Genomic DNA, 18,143 nt, shown 5'->3' with positions numbered 1-18,143 from the left:
TCAGGCACAGTGACACAGGTTTGTAGTTCTTGATATGCAGGATGCTGAGGTGGGAAGATCACTTGAAGGAGTTCAAGGCCAGCCTGAGCAACATAGCAAAATAATGTCTCACCAAAAAAATAAAAGCTCCCAGTCTAGTCATTTCCCAGGAGTCCTTGGTCCACATGTCAATGTTGACAACCACCAGAACACTTACTTTAAAAGGACTTCCATTCTAACATATACCAGGAAGAATGTAGTGGGTCACAGTCTCCAAATGTAGCACAGAGTGTTAGTTGCCTAAAACTACCAGATCACACTGATATTTTAAAACAAAAACTACTGGAGGTGCCAATAAAAACCACCAACATATTAAACACTACATGCTTTGCACTTTACAAAGCAATAGGTCTTTATTCCTCTTCTGCATTAGTCCATATGTGTTTATATTTTTCAGTTTGAATAATGCTTGGTAATACCTATAATTAGGCACTGCATAACATCCTCCTCTGAAAACTACTTTTAAACTACTAGACAATGTTCATACACACATTTGTTCTTTTCAGTTTTTTAAAGTCCGTAAGTTCATTTCCATGCCCTTTATTCTAACACTACTTTTTACTTCCATGTCAAAATATATGTATATCAAGTACTGATAGTGAAGAGCTGAGTACATGCCTCGAGATTATCTGATCAACTTGTTCTGTGGGTCTTTTAAGTATCTTTTCTACTGTCTCGTACATTTTTTTTTATTTGAAATTCGTTGAAAAATAAATCCATCTGTTACTTCAAGCTAAGCTGTATAGTAAAAACATATGGACAGACAAAGATTTACCATGTAAATCTAACATAATTACAGATCAGTTAAACATGGCTCTAAGTCCATCAGTGTTTTACCAATAAGCAACTTTTTATGAACATTTCTAAAAGGGAAAACAGGGTTAGATGGAGACAAGCAAGTGCCCAACCAGGGGAAAAACAACGGGATTGGTTATAATATTATGTGCCTAATATCATCGGATCCTAACCTCGCCAAATATCCTTCCTATATGAAGCTGTGCGGCACTTGCCCCTCCCCTAAATAAGATATATCCTAAAAATCAGAAATTGCGAGTTAGCACCATTAGCTGGCTCTCAAACGTCCTGTTATTTCCCCAACTGGGCCTCCCAGAATTTCAGCCGGGAGCCACTATTTAAGAACTTGGATTGAAGTGAATGTCAACGGGCTAGAATCCCAGCTGGAATAGTAAAAATGTCCCGGCGTGACCCTGTCACCTACCTTCATCGTAGTTGTAGCCTCGGACATTCCGATGCCGGGCCATGGCAGCAAGACAGGGCGTTTGCCACAGCACCTTCGAAAACACCCGGCTCAGATACTCTTTAGGCGCCAACTGCGGCCTGGAGACCACTTACGCGCCATCTTGGCTTCCGGCAGGCCTCTGCGCCAAGCGCCTGCGCACGCGCGACGTCTTTCGCGCACTGCGCGACGGCAACCACTCAGGGTCACACTCCGCTTGAGACGCATGCGCACTCATGCGCATGGAAGGAATGTTTTTGGAGCGGCCCCGCCCACGGGCAAATTGACTGACGTGGATTTACAAAGCTGGGAAATTCCGCCGTCTACAATTTGCTACCCGGATTACGTGTTACCAGCAGAGATCTTTGACTTACGCCTGCATTCTGGGTTTCCAAATTTCATTTCTGATAATATCCTGAAAAAGCTGCTGTGTGCTCAATAAGAGTAGGGCTTGGTTTATCCAACTTACATCTTTGAGACATGGTTAAGCTCACAAATTTGTATAAAATTCAAAATAAGAAATAGGCCAGGTGTTTTTTTTCTTTTTTGGGAGGTGGAGGGAGACATCAGTTTTAAATAAAAATATATGGTTGAATTTAGATTTGGCTACAATAGGCCAATCTGATTTTGAGTAATTCAAGACTTCATACAGGAACTCCATTCTCCTTTAACACGTAGAGTAAACAACTATCTGCCCTTAGCTCTGTAAACTATCTTCCTCAACATCATGAAATCCAGCGAACATTCATTGAATACATAATCATGTGTAACATGCTAAGCATATTAAATATACCTTTTTAGACATAGCACTGGCCTTAGGTGGTGATGATGAATGTTGGGGATACTAAATCTATAACCTGCTATTAAATGTCCTCATTCCTTAGAACATAAAGTTAATAATGCTATATAAAAGCCAACCTCATTATGATGCTCACTTCCTTTGAGCTTGTGTTTTTGAAATGGTGAATCTATGCATCAAAGGCAAATGTCAAATTCTAGAAACAAATTAAGAGCTTGCTCAGCTTTTAATAATCCACAATAGAAAGAAATAATGAGAGTAATACAAATTTAACTCGTATTTGTAAGTGGCTTAGAAGATAATTTATACCTGCATTTGAATATGTCTGACTAAGAAATGTTTTAACTATCACTGCTATTTAGTACAGCTCGGAGATAAAATTTTTTTCTGAAAAAACATATAGTTGCTAATTTTGTATGATTTTAAGTTTTTTTATTGTTTACATCTTTAAATAATTTTATATTTTGCAGCCTGTTTCTTTGAAAAATGGGGATAGTAATACTATCTAATTTCTAGAGTTGTGAATAATAATTTATCCATGGAAGAGGTCATAGTACAGAACATTGAAGACGCTTAAAAATACTGTTATTAAAATATAAATGGCAGCCTCCCTTCCACTGTAATCATCAGTAACTAATTTAGATACAACTTACTGAGCTAACTCACTGAAGAAAATGAATTATGAGTTGACCACATAAAGTGGTACAGGAGCAGTGAATAAGAAAAGAACACTTCTGCCTGAGAGATGGTATGAAAATTGACTCTGTCATCAAGAATGCACTCAATCCTTCAAAATTCTAAATTCAGGAGCACCTCAAAGCTTCTCAAACCATAGAGTCCCAATAGCAAAGGCCTCACTGACTTCCTCAGAAAGTATCAGACTTTTGACCCACTGCATCTGTGCTCTCTAAGAGTGACTATGGCTTAATGGAAAGTACCATAATGTTGGAGGCCTAATTTTGCTGCTTTCTGTCTGTTAACATCTTTGAGCTGAATTTCTTCATCTGTAAAATGGATATATAAGAATATCATTGTTTTCTGTTTTGTGCAAAGTAAATGAAGTGATACATGTAAAAACAGTAGTTGTGACACAATGGGTACTCAATAAATGCTATTTCTCTACCTCACTAGTTAGAAAGCTGAATCTTTGTTTCTCTACCATCCTGATATCTGGAATTTTAAATGTTTACTGAATGAATGAATGAATACAAAAAGAGAAATATAGTGATGACTCTGTTGCTATGAGAAAACTCACAAATACCATATGTATACAAGTAAAGAATTCATTTTTATATTAATTGGTGAAAATAGCTTAACTACATTACTGAAAAAAAATTTGACAGCTTTATGAAGGTATCACTTTATGAAGTGTAAATTTAGTATCTTTAAGCATATGTATACTAAGTAAACATATGTATATTTTTAGCATATGTACACTAGTAAAACCATCAAGCCAATCAAGATAATGAATATATCCAGAATCCCAAGAGATTCCTCAAGTACTTTTATATCCAGAATATAAAAATTCCAAAATATTCAAGGCTTTTTGCCCCTTCCTATTTCCTCACCATGGCTCTTGGCAACAACAGATCACCTGTCACTATAGATTTGTTTTCATTTTCTAAAATATTATATGGATGAAATCATATAGTATATTTTTCTTCTTTATCTTTTTCACTCAACATAATTGTTTTGAGATTCAACCATGTAGGTACTTAAATCAATAAATAGGTCATTCCTTTGTATCAAAGATGAGAATTTCATTGTATGGATACACAAAAATTTGTTTTTCCGTTAACTTATTAATATGTATTTGGGTTGTTTTCAATTTCAGCTACTACAAATAAGACTACTATAAATATCATGTTCAAATATTTGTATGGACATAAACTTTATTTCTCTTGGGTAAGTACCTAGGAAGAGATGTTTGGATGATATAGTAGATAATTTTTAGCTTTGTAAAGAAAATGGCTAACACTTAACATAACATTTCCAGGAATGATGAAGTTCCATAGCCTTCTCATCCTTCCAGTATTTCATGGGATCAAAATATATTGTGCTTTTTGACATTCCTATTTCATCTTTGATAAAGCATCTGTTTGAGTCTTTGGTTGATTTTTTTCATTATTAATTAATTTATCCATTTTAATTAAGTATACATGACAACAATGCATTTTGATTCATTGTACACAATTGCAGCACTTTTCATTTCTCTGGTTGTACATGATGCAGCGTCACAACATATGCGCAACCATGCATCTAGGATAATAATGTCCTCTATTAGGTGCAGGGTCTCTGGTCTAATTCTTAGGTCCTTGATCCACTTTGAGTTGAGTTTCATGCATGGTGAGCGATAGAGGTTTATTTTCAGTTTGCTGCATATGGATTTCCAGTTTGGTTGATTTTTAATATGGTGTTTTGTTTATTTTGTGGTGCTGGAAATTGAGCTTGGGGGCCTCATATACCTCAGACAAGCCATTGAGCTACAAGCCCCCCAGCTTTTTGGGTTTTGGTTTTGGGTGGTTGGTTTGTTTTTCTTTATAGTGCCTGGCATCAAACCCAGGGCCTCAGGTATGCTAGACAAATGCTCTAACTCTAAGCTATACAATCAACCTGGGTATTTGTGTTTGAGTTTGAAAAGTACTTTTTGTATGAGAAATACAATTCCTTTATCTAATATGTAATTTGGAATTATTTCTCCCAGTATGTGATTCATCTTTTCATTCTCTTAACAGTATCATTCTCTTAACAGTTTTGAACAAAGTTTTTCATTTTGATAAAAGTCCAAATAGTCATTTTTTGATTTAATGGATTTTGTTATTGATTTTGAATCTAATAAATCTTTATGGGATCTAAGCACTTTCCCCTGTATTTTTAAAGGTTTACAGTTTGGGGGTTTACATTTAGTTTTGGAATACATTTTCCTAACTGAGTTACAAGGTTGGATCAAAGTTCATTTCTTGCATACAAATGTTTAATTGTTCCATGCCCATTTAAAAAAAAAAAAAGGACATCCTTTCTCCACTGGATCACATTTGTATCTTTATCAAAAATCTATTGTGGTGAGTGTAGTGACAAAGACTTGTAATCCCAGTTACTCTGGAGATTGACGCAGGAGAATCTCAAGCCTGGGCAATTTAGCGAGATCCTGACTCAAAAAATTAAAAAAGGCTGGGTATCCCAGTGGTAGAGCATGCTTGCCTAGCATGTGTGAGACTCTGTGTTCAATCCCTAGTCCATTAAAAAAAAATCATTGTCCACGGTGGATCTATTTTTGGACTCTCCATTCTCTTTCAATGATACCCTGATCTACTGACCTAACTTAACACCAGTACTATACTCTCATGATTACTATGGTTTGGTAAATCTTTAAATCAGGTAGTATTACTACTCCAACTCTTTCAAAGTTCTTTTAGCTCTTTTTATACCCTTGGCATTTTCAAATGAATTTAAAAAATAGCTTATCAATTGTTACAAATGTTCCTTCTGAATGTTTAGCTAGTATTTTGCTTCCTCTGTCCATCAATTTGGGGAAAATTGACATTTTAACGTTGAGTCAACACATACACATTATGTCTCTCCATTTGTATAGATCTTTAATTTCTTTTAATGCTTTCTAGAATTTAGTGTCTGATCTTACACAACTTTTAATTATTTAATACTAAATATTTCTTATATAACCTTGATGCAATTGTATATAATAATTTAAAATTTTTTAAGATAAAGATATGCAATTAAACCATTAAAATTAAGAAGTTAATTAGCAATAGTAATACAAAAAATTGTATACTTTACACATTGTATAATTTATATATAAAGTATGAAATTATAAAATCTTATATAAAATTTATGTAATTAATATATAAAATGAACAAACAATAGAAAAATAAAAATTAAAAAGAAATACATTAGTATAAAAATAGAATCCCAGGGACTAAGGATGCAGTTCAATGTTTGCTTACATAGGATGCACAAGGCCCTGGGTTTGCTCCCAAGACCACTGGAAAAAAATACACACACACACACACATACTCCTTTGATACTCAAATAATTACAAGGAAATATATATATATATATATATATATATATATATATATATATATATATATATGGCCCAAACTAGAAAATATTGCTGGAAATAAAGAAAATTATATTAAATGAAAATATATACCATGTTTATGAATTCAAAAAGTCAGTACTATTATGTTAAGTAGGTGAGATGTCCATTCCTTTCAAATAAGTCTATATACAGTGTTATCTCATTCAAAATACTAGTATTTTGTCGTGGAAATTGTAGTCAAATTCTGTAATGTCAACAGAGGTACAAAGATCCTAGAATAGCCAAGATAATCTGAGAAAAAGTCATGTTGGAGGATTAACACTGTCTGGGCAGATATTGTAGATATATAAATACAGCAACATAGATGACTCTCACAAGCATAGATAGTAAGAACCAAGGAAGCCAGACCTAAAGTATCTGCTGTTTTATTCCATTTAGATAAAATTTTAGAATAGGCAAAACATTCTATAGAAGACAGGATGTGGATTACTTCTGAGATGAGTGTCAATGGGGCTGGGGGAGAGAGACCTAAAGGGAGTTGTATGAGATATGGAAATTTTCTGTGTGTTGATTTGCATGAATCATAAGTTTTTATACATGCATAAAATGTTATTATGCTGGACATTTAAGATTTATACCCTTTATGTGAGTTATACCTGAATTTTAGAAAACTGAAGAAAAATGCAAAAAAAAAATACTTAATGGAATTTTTGTATCTATCCTAGATATTGATTTCTATGACTTTGATCTGAAATACTCCACAGAAGCTCAAGTATGAAAAGCCTGATCCATAGTGCAGCAGAGTTCAGAGTTGGGGCCTTTGGATGGTGATCAGATCGTGAAAGCTCTAATCTCATCAATGGACTAATCATTTGATGTAACAGGCTTTTAGGAAGTGTAGGAAATGGTAGGAGATGGAGCTTCACTGGAGAAAGTAGGTCACTGGGAGCATATTTTTGAAAGGTATATCTTGTCCTCTATCCCTTACCCCTCCCTGCTTCCTCTCTCTTTCTTTCCTGCCATGAGGTAAGCAGCTTTGCTCGGCCACCCACTTTCCAGGATGTTCTACCTCATCAAAGGCCCAAAGTGATGGGGCAACATGACCATGAACAGAAATCTCTGAAACTGTAAGTTAAAATAAATATTTTCTCATTTAAGTTGTTTATCTCAGGTATTTCATCACAGCAACAAAAAGCTGACCAACACAGATATGAATATATATATATATATATATGTGTGTGTGTGTGTGTGTGTGTGTGTGTGTGTCTAACATGTATATTTCAAGTATACATTTCAAATATTTCCTCTATACCCTTATACTGTCCTGTTTTGAAGCTATAAATAAAAATTTAGGATTTTGATATGTTGAATGTTAAAATTCATTGAGAAATGCATAAATAGCTACCAGAGTACAGAGTACAGGCTGTTTTCTTTCTATCTCTATTTTTAGTTTTTTCTTTCTTTCTTTTCTTTTTGTTTGTTTGGTTTGGTTGTGGCACTGGGGATTGAAACTCAAGGGCACTTTACCACTGAGCTACATCCCCAGTCCTTTTTATTTTTTTATTTTTATTTTGAGTCAGGGTTTCCTTAAGTTGCCCAGCCTGGCCTCAAATTTGCGGTCCTCCTGTCTCAAGCTCCAGAGCAGCTGGGAAGACAGGTGTGTGCCACCACACGTGCCCAGAGCTAATGTATTTTCACCTTCTTCTATGTAATTTCCCCTGACTTTCCTCGGATATTATTCATTTTTCTTTTTCCCAATTTCTTTCCTCCTTTCTTTATTTCTTTTTAAGTCTGAAATCTGAGTAAAAATTGGCACGATTCTGTGAACGGGACCTTATATGGGCAAAGCTCTGCCCGCCAAGGAAGTGAAGCCGTCCAGGGATTCCCTGTTTGGCAGAAGGGCTGATAGTATAACTAAACCAACAAGGAGGTCTTTCAGGGACACTGGAACAGATCTTCAAAGAAGATTCCATGGGTGATTAAAAATCTCTGGGTGGTATTAGAGAGCTTACTGCAGAACGTATCAAAACCTTGGAGAGCTAATAGTGGGGTCATGAACTTTATAAAGCAGAGTGAACCCCTGAGAGAACAAAACAGAACGCAAAAGAGTCCTCTAAACGACTACATGGGGAATACCAGCAAGACAATAACACCTGGGCGAAAACTTCTATGGGAGAGTCTTTCAACCCCCAGTCTCAGGCTCTCTGGCTGTTAAGTACCTTGTCAAGAAGTTTAGTAATAAAGCTATTTCAGAAGTTCTTTACACGTTTCACTTTTTCAACAGTTCTTGTTGTTTTAAATGCTCTAGCAGTAATTAATCCCCCAGTGTAAAATCTTTCAATGGAAAGATTCTAAGTCCAAACCCGTTAGAATTTCAAAGGAGTTCCAATGTGATTTTCATTGCTTCCTGGTTCCCTATCTTAGCTACACCCCACTGGAGGCACTCTGTGCCACAGCTCCTACTTTCATGGCCTCAAGTCCAGCCATGCTCTTCCTGCTCCAGGGCACTGGCACATGCTACACCTTCAGCCTCAAAAGCCCTTCTATCCCCACGTTCTCCTTATTGCTCAGGGAGCCCCCCATTAGCATCACTTATGCTGAAACATACTCCTTGATTCTGGCAGAATAACTGTGCTCCTCTGTGCCCTCAGAATACCCTCTGTCTGGGCTATAACACATATTTAAGTTGTCCATGTTTTCATCTACCCCTATCCACCTCCCAACTAGACCTGAGTTACTTCAAGGCAGGTACCCTCTTTAGTTTATATTATCTCTCCAGCACCCAGGAAACAAATTTTGTTGAATGACTGTGAACTATACTTATAACATAGAAAATAAGTATGTTTTGTAAAATATAAAAGTTTATGATTTTGGAAACATCAATGTGATCAGAAGTGTGGAAAAAGAAACTGAGAAATGAAAAAGCAAATAATATGGAAATAGGGACTGTGAGCCGTTTCTAGATTAAACGAGTCTTTTCTCTATATACCCTAAAGAAATAATAAAGTGGCCACACAAAACTTGTACTTGAATATTTATAGCCGCATTATCCATAATAGTTAAAAAAGGTAGGTCTTCTATGTCCATTAACAGATGAACAGACAAATAAAATGTAGTGTATCTATATAGTAGAATATTATTTGGCAGTGAAAAGGAGTAAGGTACTGATAATAAGTTACAATATGAATAAACCTTGAAAATATTGTAGTAAATGAAGAAAGCCAAAAACAAAAACCATATTATTTTATTATTATTCATATTTATGTGAAATGAATATTATTATTCATATTTATGTGAAATGTCTAGCAAAGGCAAATATATAGAGATAGCACATTAGTAGCTGCCTAGGTTTGGGGTGGTTGGAAGAAATGCTGAGTGACAGCTAATGAGCAGAGGTTTCTTTCGGGGTAAGGAACTATTCCAAAATTGTGGAAACAATTGCACTACTTTGACAATATATCAAAAGCTGTTTTAAAAGCTGTACTGTTAATCAATTTCCATGCACATATAAGTTTTTCAGGATGAACCCAACTCTACTATGTATAACTATAAAACTGGGGATTTACATTATATGTTAATTATATATTAATAAAGCTATTATCTTTCATTAAAAGTTCCCTTTCAGTGGTTCTTGGTAAATATTCAATCTGAAGGTAGAGACTTTCTGTCACTGTCATGAGTGGTGAGAAGCTTCTATAATTCCTATAATTTGGTGACAGAGAAAGAGGCACGTTGGGCACTGGAACCATTTACTATTGTCAACACTGCTAAAGAAATCAGAGTCAAGCTACCAATATTCCTCGATATACCCAACTCCAAAAATCTTGTTTTTTAATTTTTTAATTAATTTAAAAAATTTGCTGGGCACAGTGGTGCACACCTGTAATCCCAGCAACTTCAGAGGCTCAGAAGGAAGGAGGGTCACAAGTTTGAGGCCAGCCTCAGCAACTTAGCATCCCTGAGTTCAATCACCAGTACCTAGGTTGTTTTTTTTGTTTGTTTTTTTGGTTTATAAGATAGGATGTCTCTTTGTTGTATTTTGTCCAGGCTGGAATCAAATTCCTGGACTCAGTTGATCCCCCTGACAAGTAGTTGGGATGTTAGGTGCATGCCACTGTGCCCAAACCCATCTGGAAATCTTTAAAACAACAGCTCCCACCCAACCATTCTTTCTGAACATAGTATTATTTTTTAAATTTTTTTTAGTTGTAGTTGGACATTTATTTATTTATTTATTTTCATATGGTACTGAGGATTGAACCCAGTGCCTCGCATTTGCTAGACCAGTGCTCTACCGTTGAGCCACAACCTCAGTCCTGAACATAGTATTCTTTAAGAAAGAAAGCTGTTATGAGGATGCTTTAGTAGAATACATGAACTATTTATTTTCTACACCCAACCTGGTCTGAATTCAGGCTTGCTGGACATCCTTTGTTATGCCCATGACTTTTTCTATCATCAGTTAATTTTTCATTTCTGAGTTTCATCTTGAACACACTCTGTGTTTGTATAACTTAGAGACCCACAGAACCCTTTTTAGCCATGGGAAAGAGGTGTATCCACAGTACAAAATGCTCCAAGGCACCCCACAGAATATTAATGAAAAATCAAAGGGCAAAGCAGTTTTAGTTTCCAAAGGAAAAGTCAAAGCAAAGAAAATTTGCAAATCAAATTTAAAACAGAAAAAAAAAGATTCAAGATAAAAGGCAGGGTTTAAAAAAGGTTAAAAAAGGCTCTCATTAGAAGCCATTTAGAAGAGCAAACTGTTTCAGGAATTTCCCTTCTTTGTCCTGTCATGCTCTGTTTCTTTGAAAAGGAGAAGATGGGGTATAGTATCAAGGCATGTTGAGAACCTAACTCTAAAAAAACTCTTGAGAAAACAAGAGTAAAATAATTTAAGCCACAAAAGAAGGTTTTTATTAGATTTTCTTAAGAAGGAAAATTGGGAAGATAGAAGGAAAGCATTTCCTCTTCACCTGAATATGTATATATGGTTGGAAGTGCCACTCACCCTGAGAATTAGGGTATGGATCAGTTGCACAACAGTGTTGCCTGTGTGTTGGGTGATGGATTTTTGCAGTATATGTTCTCCCAAAACAAATTTGCACTGAAAAGAGGTCACATGATACTGGTCACTTTTTTTTGTTATTTGACCAAAGATCATTTGGAAGATTGGCTCCTAATTTCTATGTCTCTCAGGAAAGGATCACTATGACTAGTCATCTTCTTTTTTATTTCTTTCTACTCTTTTGATATCTTTTCTTAATGATTAAAATTTTTAATTTGTTAATTAGACCAGAAGAATCTTCAAAATCACGAATCAGACCATTATGCTATTTCAAGTTCTATTTAGTTACAATCTAGGAATAAAAATAAATATAACAAAAATTTCACCAATGTTCATGAATCTATTCTTTGTGAAATTTTCTTAGACTTATTCAAATTACTTCACATATAATATATTCTTCAAAAGTTGACTACAATTAGAAATTGCTATCTCTAAGTTATTTTTATTTACCAAATTCCACTAAAGGTGGAAATTAACTTTATTTTTAGAGTTGGTAGTATCTTATCACAAACATATTACAAGACATTTTTTAGAATGGGCAAAGCCAAATAATGAACAGGAAGGGGGAACTTAATTTTTATTATTCATCTGTTTAATCTGTAAAAAGCAAAAGACAGGGAGAAGCTAAAGACCTCATATGAAATAGATTGTGTACAAACACTTATTAAACTGTACAGTACAATGAAAACTAAAGGTGTTATTGACATGGAAATCTAAGGTATGGTTTAATTAAGCAAGAATTAACTTTTCCTAGTCATGATGGCTTGTGCCTGTAATCCCAACAACTCATACACATAAATACATTGATAAAACTGAAAGGTTTATAGCCAAGTTTGCATTTCTATAAATAGAATAAGAATTAGCCCTGAGGAACAACAAGCCGTATGGATTTTACCGTGGTAGTAGATCATATTTTCCTAAGATAACCACATCTGTACATACCACCCAACATGCTCTTGCCATGTAATGCTGACACTCCTCCACTTAGAAATGAAGACTTTTCAACAAAGAGAAATATTTCCTCTCCTTAAAACTGGGTGGATCTGTGACTACTGTGGTAGCTGTATTATGTACCTGCAAGGTTAAGTCTTTGTGTTAGTTAGCTTTCTGTTGATGAAACAAATACCAAAGATAAAGCAACTGAAAAAGAAGAAAGGTTATTTTGGAAGTTTCAGCCCATGGTTGGTTGGCCCTGTTGTTTGGGCCCATGGTGGCATATACATCATAAAAGTGAAGGTCTGCTCCATTCGTGGTGGCCGGGAAGTAGTTGGAGTCCTAATATCCTCTTCAAAGTTATACCTCCCAGTGACTTAACTTCCTGCCATTAGGCCTCACCTCTTGAAGGTTCCACCTTCTCCCAATAGCTCCACAAACTGGAGACAAAGCCTTTAACACATGGGCCTTTGAGGCACATTCTATATCCAGACCTTAGCAGTCATAAAAGGGGATACTGCTTTCACCCATCCTCTTGGCATGATCACTCTAAGAATCTAGCCACCATATTGTGAGGAAACCAAACAGTCACATGAAAAGGCCATGTATAGTGTTCTAGCAGTGCCTTAGGGGAAATCCCAGGCAATAGTGAGCACCCACGACCAGACACAGGTATGAACAAGGCTTCGGATGATCCCAACACCAGCCTTCCAGACACCCCAGCTGATGCTGAGCAGAATAGAGACAATCTGTTCTCACTGATCCTATCCACATTGCAGGCTTATGAACAAATATAAATGTTGTCCCTATTTTAAGCCACTAAGTTCTAGAGTAATCCCTTGTGTAGTAATCCCTTGTGTAGGTAACTGCCGAAGTCTGGCTTGGCACAAATCAGGAGCCACTTGTCAAAAGAAACTAACTTTATTTTTAGAACTACAAACGCCAAACAAAACAGCTCCTCAGGGAAAAAACCCTCAGAGCCCAACTGCCACCACCGGCTTCCACAAGCCTCTCCTCACACCAACCTCCCAACCTCCCACAATCCTCCTGCTCTTGAGGCTGATTGGCTGGGTCGTGTGGGCGGAGCCAAAGAAGTCCCCCAATGAGCAGCTCCGTGGAGGAGCCAATCAGCTAGATGTTGCTGGGGCCGCTGTGAGCCAATCATCAGCTGGCAGTCTGAAGGGCAGGGAAACAGCCCAATGAACATCACCGCAGAGGAGCCAATCAGCTAGATGTTGCTGGGGCCACTGTGAACCAATCATCAGCTGGCAGTCTGAAGGGCAGGGAAACAGCCCAATGAACATCACCGCAGAGGAGCCAATCAGCTAGATGTTGCTGGGGCCACTGTGAACCAATCATCAGCTGGCAGTCTGAAGATTGCTGGCAGCTGGAAGTTTGCTGGGGCCCCTTTGGCTGTGGCTCTCAACAGGTAACCAGAATAATTATCATCCCAAAAACATTTTCACAGGAAACATTAATAAACACCGCCATGTTAACAGCTTCATGCTTGCAGATCTCACAATTAACAAAAATGTTGATGATAGATAAATCAATGACAAACACATTGATCGTGATCATTTGTATGACAAGGAGTAAAAGTTGAGAAAGAGGCTTTTAGTGGGATTTCCTTTTATCACTAGCCACAGTTCTGAAACCTGCCTCCTAGGTATACATGAATAATCACAAAAGATCTTTTTATTCTCTTATTAAAATTTATACTAAAATAACTCAGGCAAGCTAGTAGTGTAACAAGGACTTGATTTTCTAACTGGAAAAGTCTTGTTGTGAAATTCTGTAGTCCCCATTCTTTCACGTGTTACCCAACACATTAATTGTCTGGAAATTTTAAGGAACAGATATTTTACTCAAAAGTTTATGCTTATCTAAAAAAACCACAACTCAACAATGAAACTTTTGATGAAATGTCCCCTTTCTAAGTAATATTAATGTAGATCATTTATGATATTTTTATAAAAAATTATAATAATGAGAACTGGAGATGTGGCTCAGTGTTATAGCACTTACCTAGCATGTGTACAGCCTTGGGTTCAATCTCTACCACAACAATAAACAAATAAATGGAAAAATTCAATTCACTGCCCTTCTTCTTGAATCATAGCAAATATGATCTTTGAATGTAAAACCAGAAAGTACATGTTTAGGTTCCTTCACTAGATCTGAAAATATGAGAAGTTTCTACTTTCACTGCTCAAATGATTACTGAATAGTTCTTCCAAAACCAATAGAGGTGATGGTTAAATATAACAGTGCTGAACTGGGTGAAATCTCAGATAATAACCAACACCAATGACCAGACACAAGTATAACTCATGGTAGAGCACTTGCCTAGAATATGTAAGGCCATGTGTTTGATCCCCAGCACTGCAAAGACAAAAATCAAATAAATAAAAAACACCCATGCTTGGTTTTAAGGGTAGTCAGGCATTCGATGACTTTGAGATTATAGCAATCTAGGAGATAGAAGACAGGATTGGGGCTAAATCCCCAGCTATTGTTTTTGTGTAATTTATGACAATGGCATATGTAGCAGGAGGCCAAGAGGAAACAGAGTAGCTTGGAGAAATGGGAGGGAAAGAAGATGGATGGGGAGATTGGTCCAAAGCTGAGGGAGGGCACTCTCCATAACGCCTGGAAAGTTTACACAGTAGTCTGTCTGTCTGTCTGTCTTTAAATCTTTTTACCTTCTCCTTCTCCTCCTATTCTTCCTCCTCCTCCTTCTTTTTTTTTCAGCATTACTTCTCCACCAAGAAAAAGGGAATTCTTTTCTGAAAAGTGAGCGCAATTTGGTCAATTTCCACATTTGTGTGTTCATAATCAGTAAAGATTACACAGCAGGAGATGGGGTGGTAGCTCAGTGGTAGAGCACTCACCTAGCATGTGTGAGGCACTGGGTTCGATTCTCAGCACCACATGTAAATAAATAAACAATAAAGGTTCATCAACAACTAAAAAAAATATTTAAAAAAGATTGCACACTACTTCAAGGAGAAGATGTGCTAACACCTAAAGTCCTGGTTAATTCCATCCTGGTTCCAAGTCAAATAATTTCATTCTGCCTACTTAAATACTGGGCTGTTTAACTGAAGGAAGATGTGCTTCATCCTAATTCCTTAGAAACTAATAAAACATATCTAGAGTTGTTTGTACTATTATACATAGTATGTGATCCTTAGATTCTTAAATGTCCACAAAACTCTTTATATTCCTAAGAAAAGACTCTTTAAATTGTGGTTGTTTTCATTTTCCCAGAGATAAGACTTTAGATGTTCACTATGTTATTAATATGTATTTATGAATATCTTAATTAGGGAACATGTATCAATATGATATTTTATATAGCATATGGCATATTTCTTCTTTTTATAAAGTTATACACTGATAGACTGCACTATTCCAACTTTTCTTTTACTTTTTTTTTTCAGTATTGGGGATCAAACTGGCTAAGTGAGTGCTCATACACCCCCAGCCCCATTTTAGTTTTTTTATAATTCTCTTTGGAATGCTTTTTAGGCTTACAATATAAATCCAAGAAAACAGCAAGTTCTATTTGATTCTTTACTGCACCTCTCGGTTGACAGTTTTTCTGAATTCTCTTTATATTAAGGCAAGACCTAACTTGGCTTGGTTGTTGGAAAGTCCTGGCATCATAGGAGGGTCGAAACTTGGCCTAAATCCAGTAAACTTTCATGACAACACCCTTCCAGCTCCATTCTGGTGGCTTAATCTGATAACCAGAAAGAAAAGAACTGCTTAGCAATATGTCAGCTTACTGTCTACCTGGGTTCACAGGTCGAGATTAGAAAGTTCTATCGCCAATTGCTGGGTGAATGTCATGTCATGCAAAGACTAATCTTGTTCAACGGATACTCTTTTTAAATGTATAAATCTACTTGAAAACCAATCTGATAACAAAGACAGGCCTGCAGAAGGATGATTCAGTTGTATCAATGTAGTTGTCACTCAAACCTCAACAACAATAATAAAAAATTATATGCTGAGGGTGGGTGTTAAAAGTATGCACAGTCTTGATAATAGGAAAACATTAGCCACAAAATGAAAAGAATAAGCTTTTTTTTAAAAGTGTAGGCCAAAAAATTGTCTAATGAGTTTTTTCTCTTTAGATTTTGTGACATGAACAGGAAGAGACAAATGATCATCTTGCCTAAAAAATTAATAAATCTAAAGAACACTCTCTTTTACTTTGGCCATTATCATCATTTTTAAATTGCAATTGCATGTATTGTCCTGACTTATTCTTAAATGAGTTTGGGAATATAATTCTCCCTTGAATCAAATTTTGTGCACTAGTAGGAAGTGAGGGCTATCTCTTAAATGTACTTGCAGAAATTATATTCATCTCCTCACCATTTCCAGTTTCCCTTTATTTTCCTGCTTTAGTTATTTGTGAATACAGATTGTGAGTAATTTACTTGAGGAGATCATTGGCTGAGTTCAACAGCCTATATCTGAAAATGAAGGTGTGTTTTATGCATTCTTTGATACTTTATTAAAGTACTTTATTTTTAGTTTCATGTAAGAAACTCTTCCTTTGAAATCCAATTAAATAATTCCAAGGTAAGAAACTCTTCCTTTGAAATCCAATTAAATAATTCCAAGGTAGATTTTTAAAAATCAGGAAATCCACCCTAAAAAATCCCCCATATTTTTCTAATTAATTCAACCAAACCATTCCTACCCAAGAGACCAGATCCAGCCATGCAGAAACCAACAAGAGTATTAATTAGATAATCTGATATATTGGCTAGGGTTCTTTATTATTCCTGGGACCTGCTTTTTTAAAATCACACTAAATTAGGATCTCTATTTTTACTTTGTAAATGGATAATTGACTGCTCTTCACCTGACTTTTCTCACTTGTGCTTGACCTTGGCTTGACTTTACCATGATACTATGTGGCAGGAATAGAAGTCATTTACCCTTCCTTCCTTCAATATGTCAAAGGACAAAACTATAATAATTTAGTTTAATGATCTTAATTGACTTTATTTTGAATTCTGGAATCAGGCAACACTTCATTCCCTAAATCAGTGTTCCATTGAGTCAAGTAAAAGAGGTTGGTTTTATAAATAGAAAAGGACTTGAAGAAAGCAAAACAAAAAGTAAAATCCAAGTGGTCATTTCAAAGTTACTTTCCTTGCAGGTAGAACAGAAAGCTAGAACTACAAGAAAATAACTTCTTAGTTAACAAATTATTTTAGGTTATTCCTTTTTTATTTTTCATTAGTGTATTATAGTTTTACAAAATTGTGAGGTTTGTTTTGACATTCATCAATGCATATAATTTGTTCGGTTTCAATCCTGAGTACTACCCACTTACTTCCTTTCGACCGTCCTCACCCTCTTCCTCTATTCTGTTACTATTCCTTTTGTTAATTTACTCTTAATTGGTACATTACAGTTATACATAAAAGTGGAATTCATTGTGAAATAGTCATGCATGCACATGGCAAAATTTGGTCAGTTTCATTCTGCAGTTCCTCTTCTTCATCCCTCCTCTCTACCCTCTTAATCCCCTCCTTCTACTCCACTCTTCTCCCTTCTATTGTCAAGAAATCCCCATTTTAAAATTTTTCTTATTTCTCTATAGATTATGCATATGAGAGAAAACATTCAACCCTTGACTTTCTGGGTCTGGTGTATTTCACTTAGCAAGATGTTCTCCAGTTCCCTTCATTGATGAGCAAATCACAAAATTTCATTCTTTATAGATGAGTAAAACTCCTTATTTATATATACATTTTCTTCATCCACTAGTTATTGAGGGACACCTTGTTTGGTTCCATAACTTGGCTATTTTGAATTGTGCTGTTAAAAACATTGTATGCATGCATTAGTATAGTACGCTGATTTTAGTTCTTTTAAATAAATACTAAGGAATAGAATAGCTGGGTCATATGATGGTTCCACTCCTGCTCTTTTGAAGAGTGACTGTCCTCCCAACCAATTTGCAGTCCCACGAAAATTG

At 35.9% G+C, this 18,143-nt stretch overlaps 1 protein-coding gene across 5 annotated transcripts in view; it reads right to left on the bottom strand.

The window, feature by feature from the left end:
• Positions 1–1,476, bottom strand: part of Hbs1l (HBS1 like translational GTPase) — an 87,482-nt gene extending 86,006 nt beyond the window's left edge. For 2 of the 5 annotated variants that reach the window (XM_005329781.3, XM_040283359.2), the window contains exon 1: positions 1,259–1,452. In XM_005329781.3, coding sequence (XP_005329838.1) covers positions 1,259–1,301 — 43 coding nt within the window. In that variant the 5' untranslated portion in view covers positions 1,302–1,452. Of the gene's footprint in view, positions 1–1,258 lie in introns of all 5 variants that reach the window. The other 3 variants (XM_005329783.4, XM_078019089.1, XM_078019090.1) reach the window with 3 other exon arrangements.
• Positions 1,477–18,143: the final 16,667 nt, after the last annotated feature.

Source organism: Ictidomys tridecemlineatus, chromosome 8, assembly GCF_052094955.1.
Source record: "Ictidomys tridecemlineatus isolate mIctTri1 chromosome 8, mIctTri1.hap1, whole genome shotgun sequence".
Taxonomy (NCBI): Eukaryota; Metazoa; Chordata; class Mammalia; order Rodentia; family Sciuridae; genus Ictidomys; species Ictidomys tridecemlineatus.
Note: the sequence above shows the minus strand (reverse complement) of the source record. Positions and strands in the feature narration are given on the sequence as shown.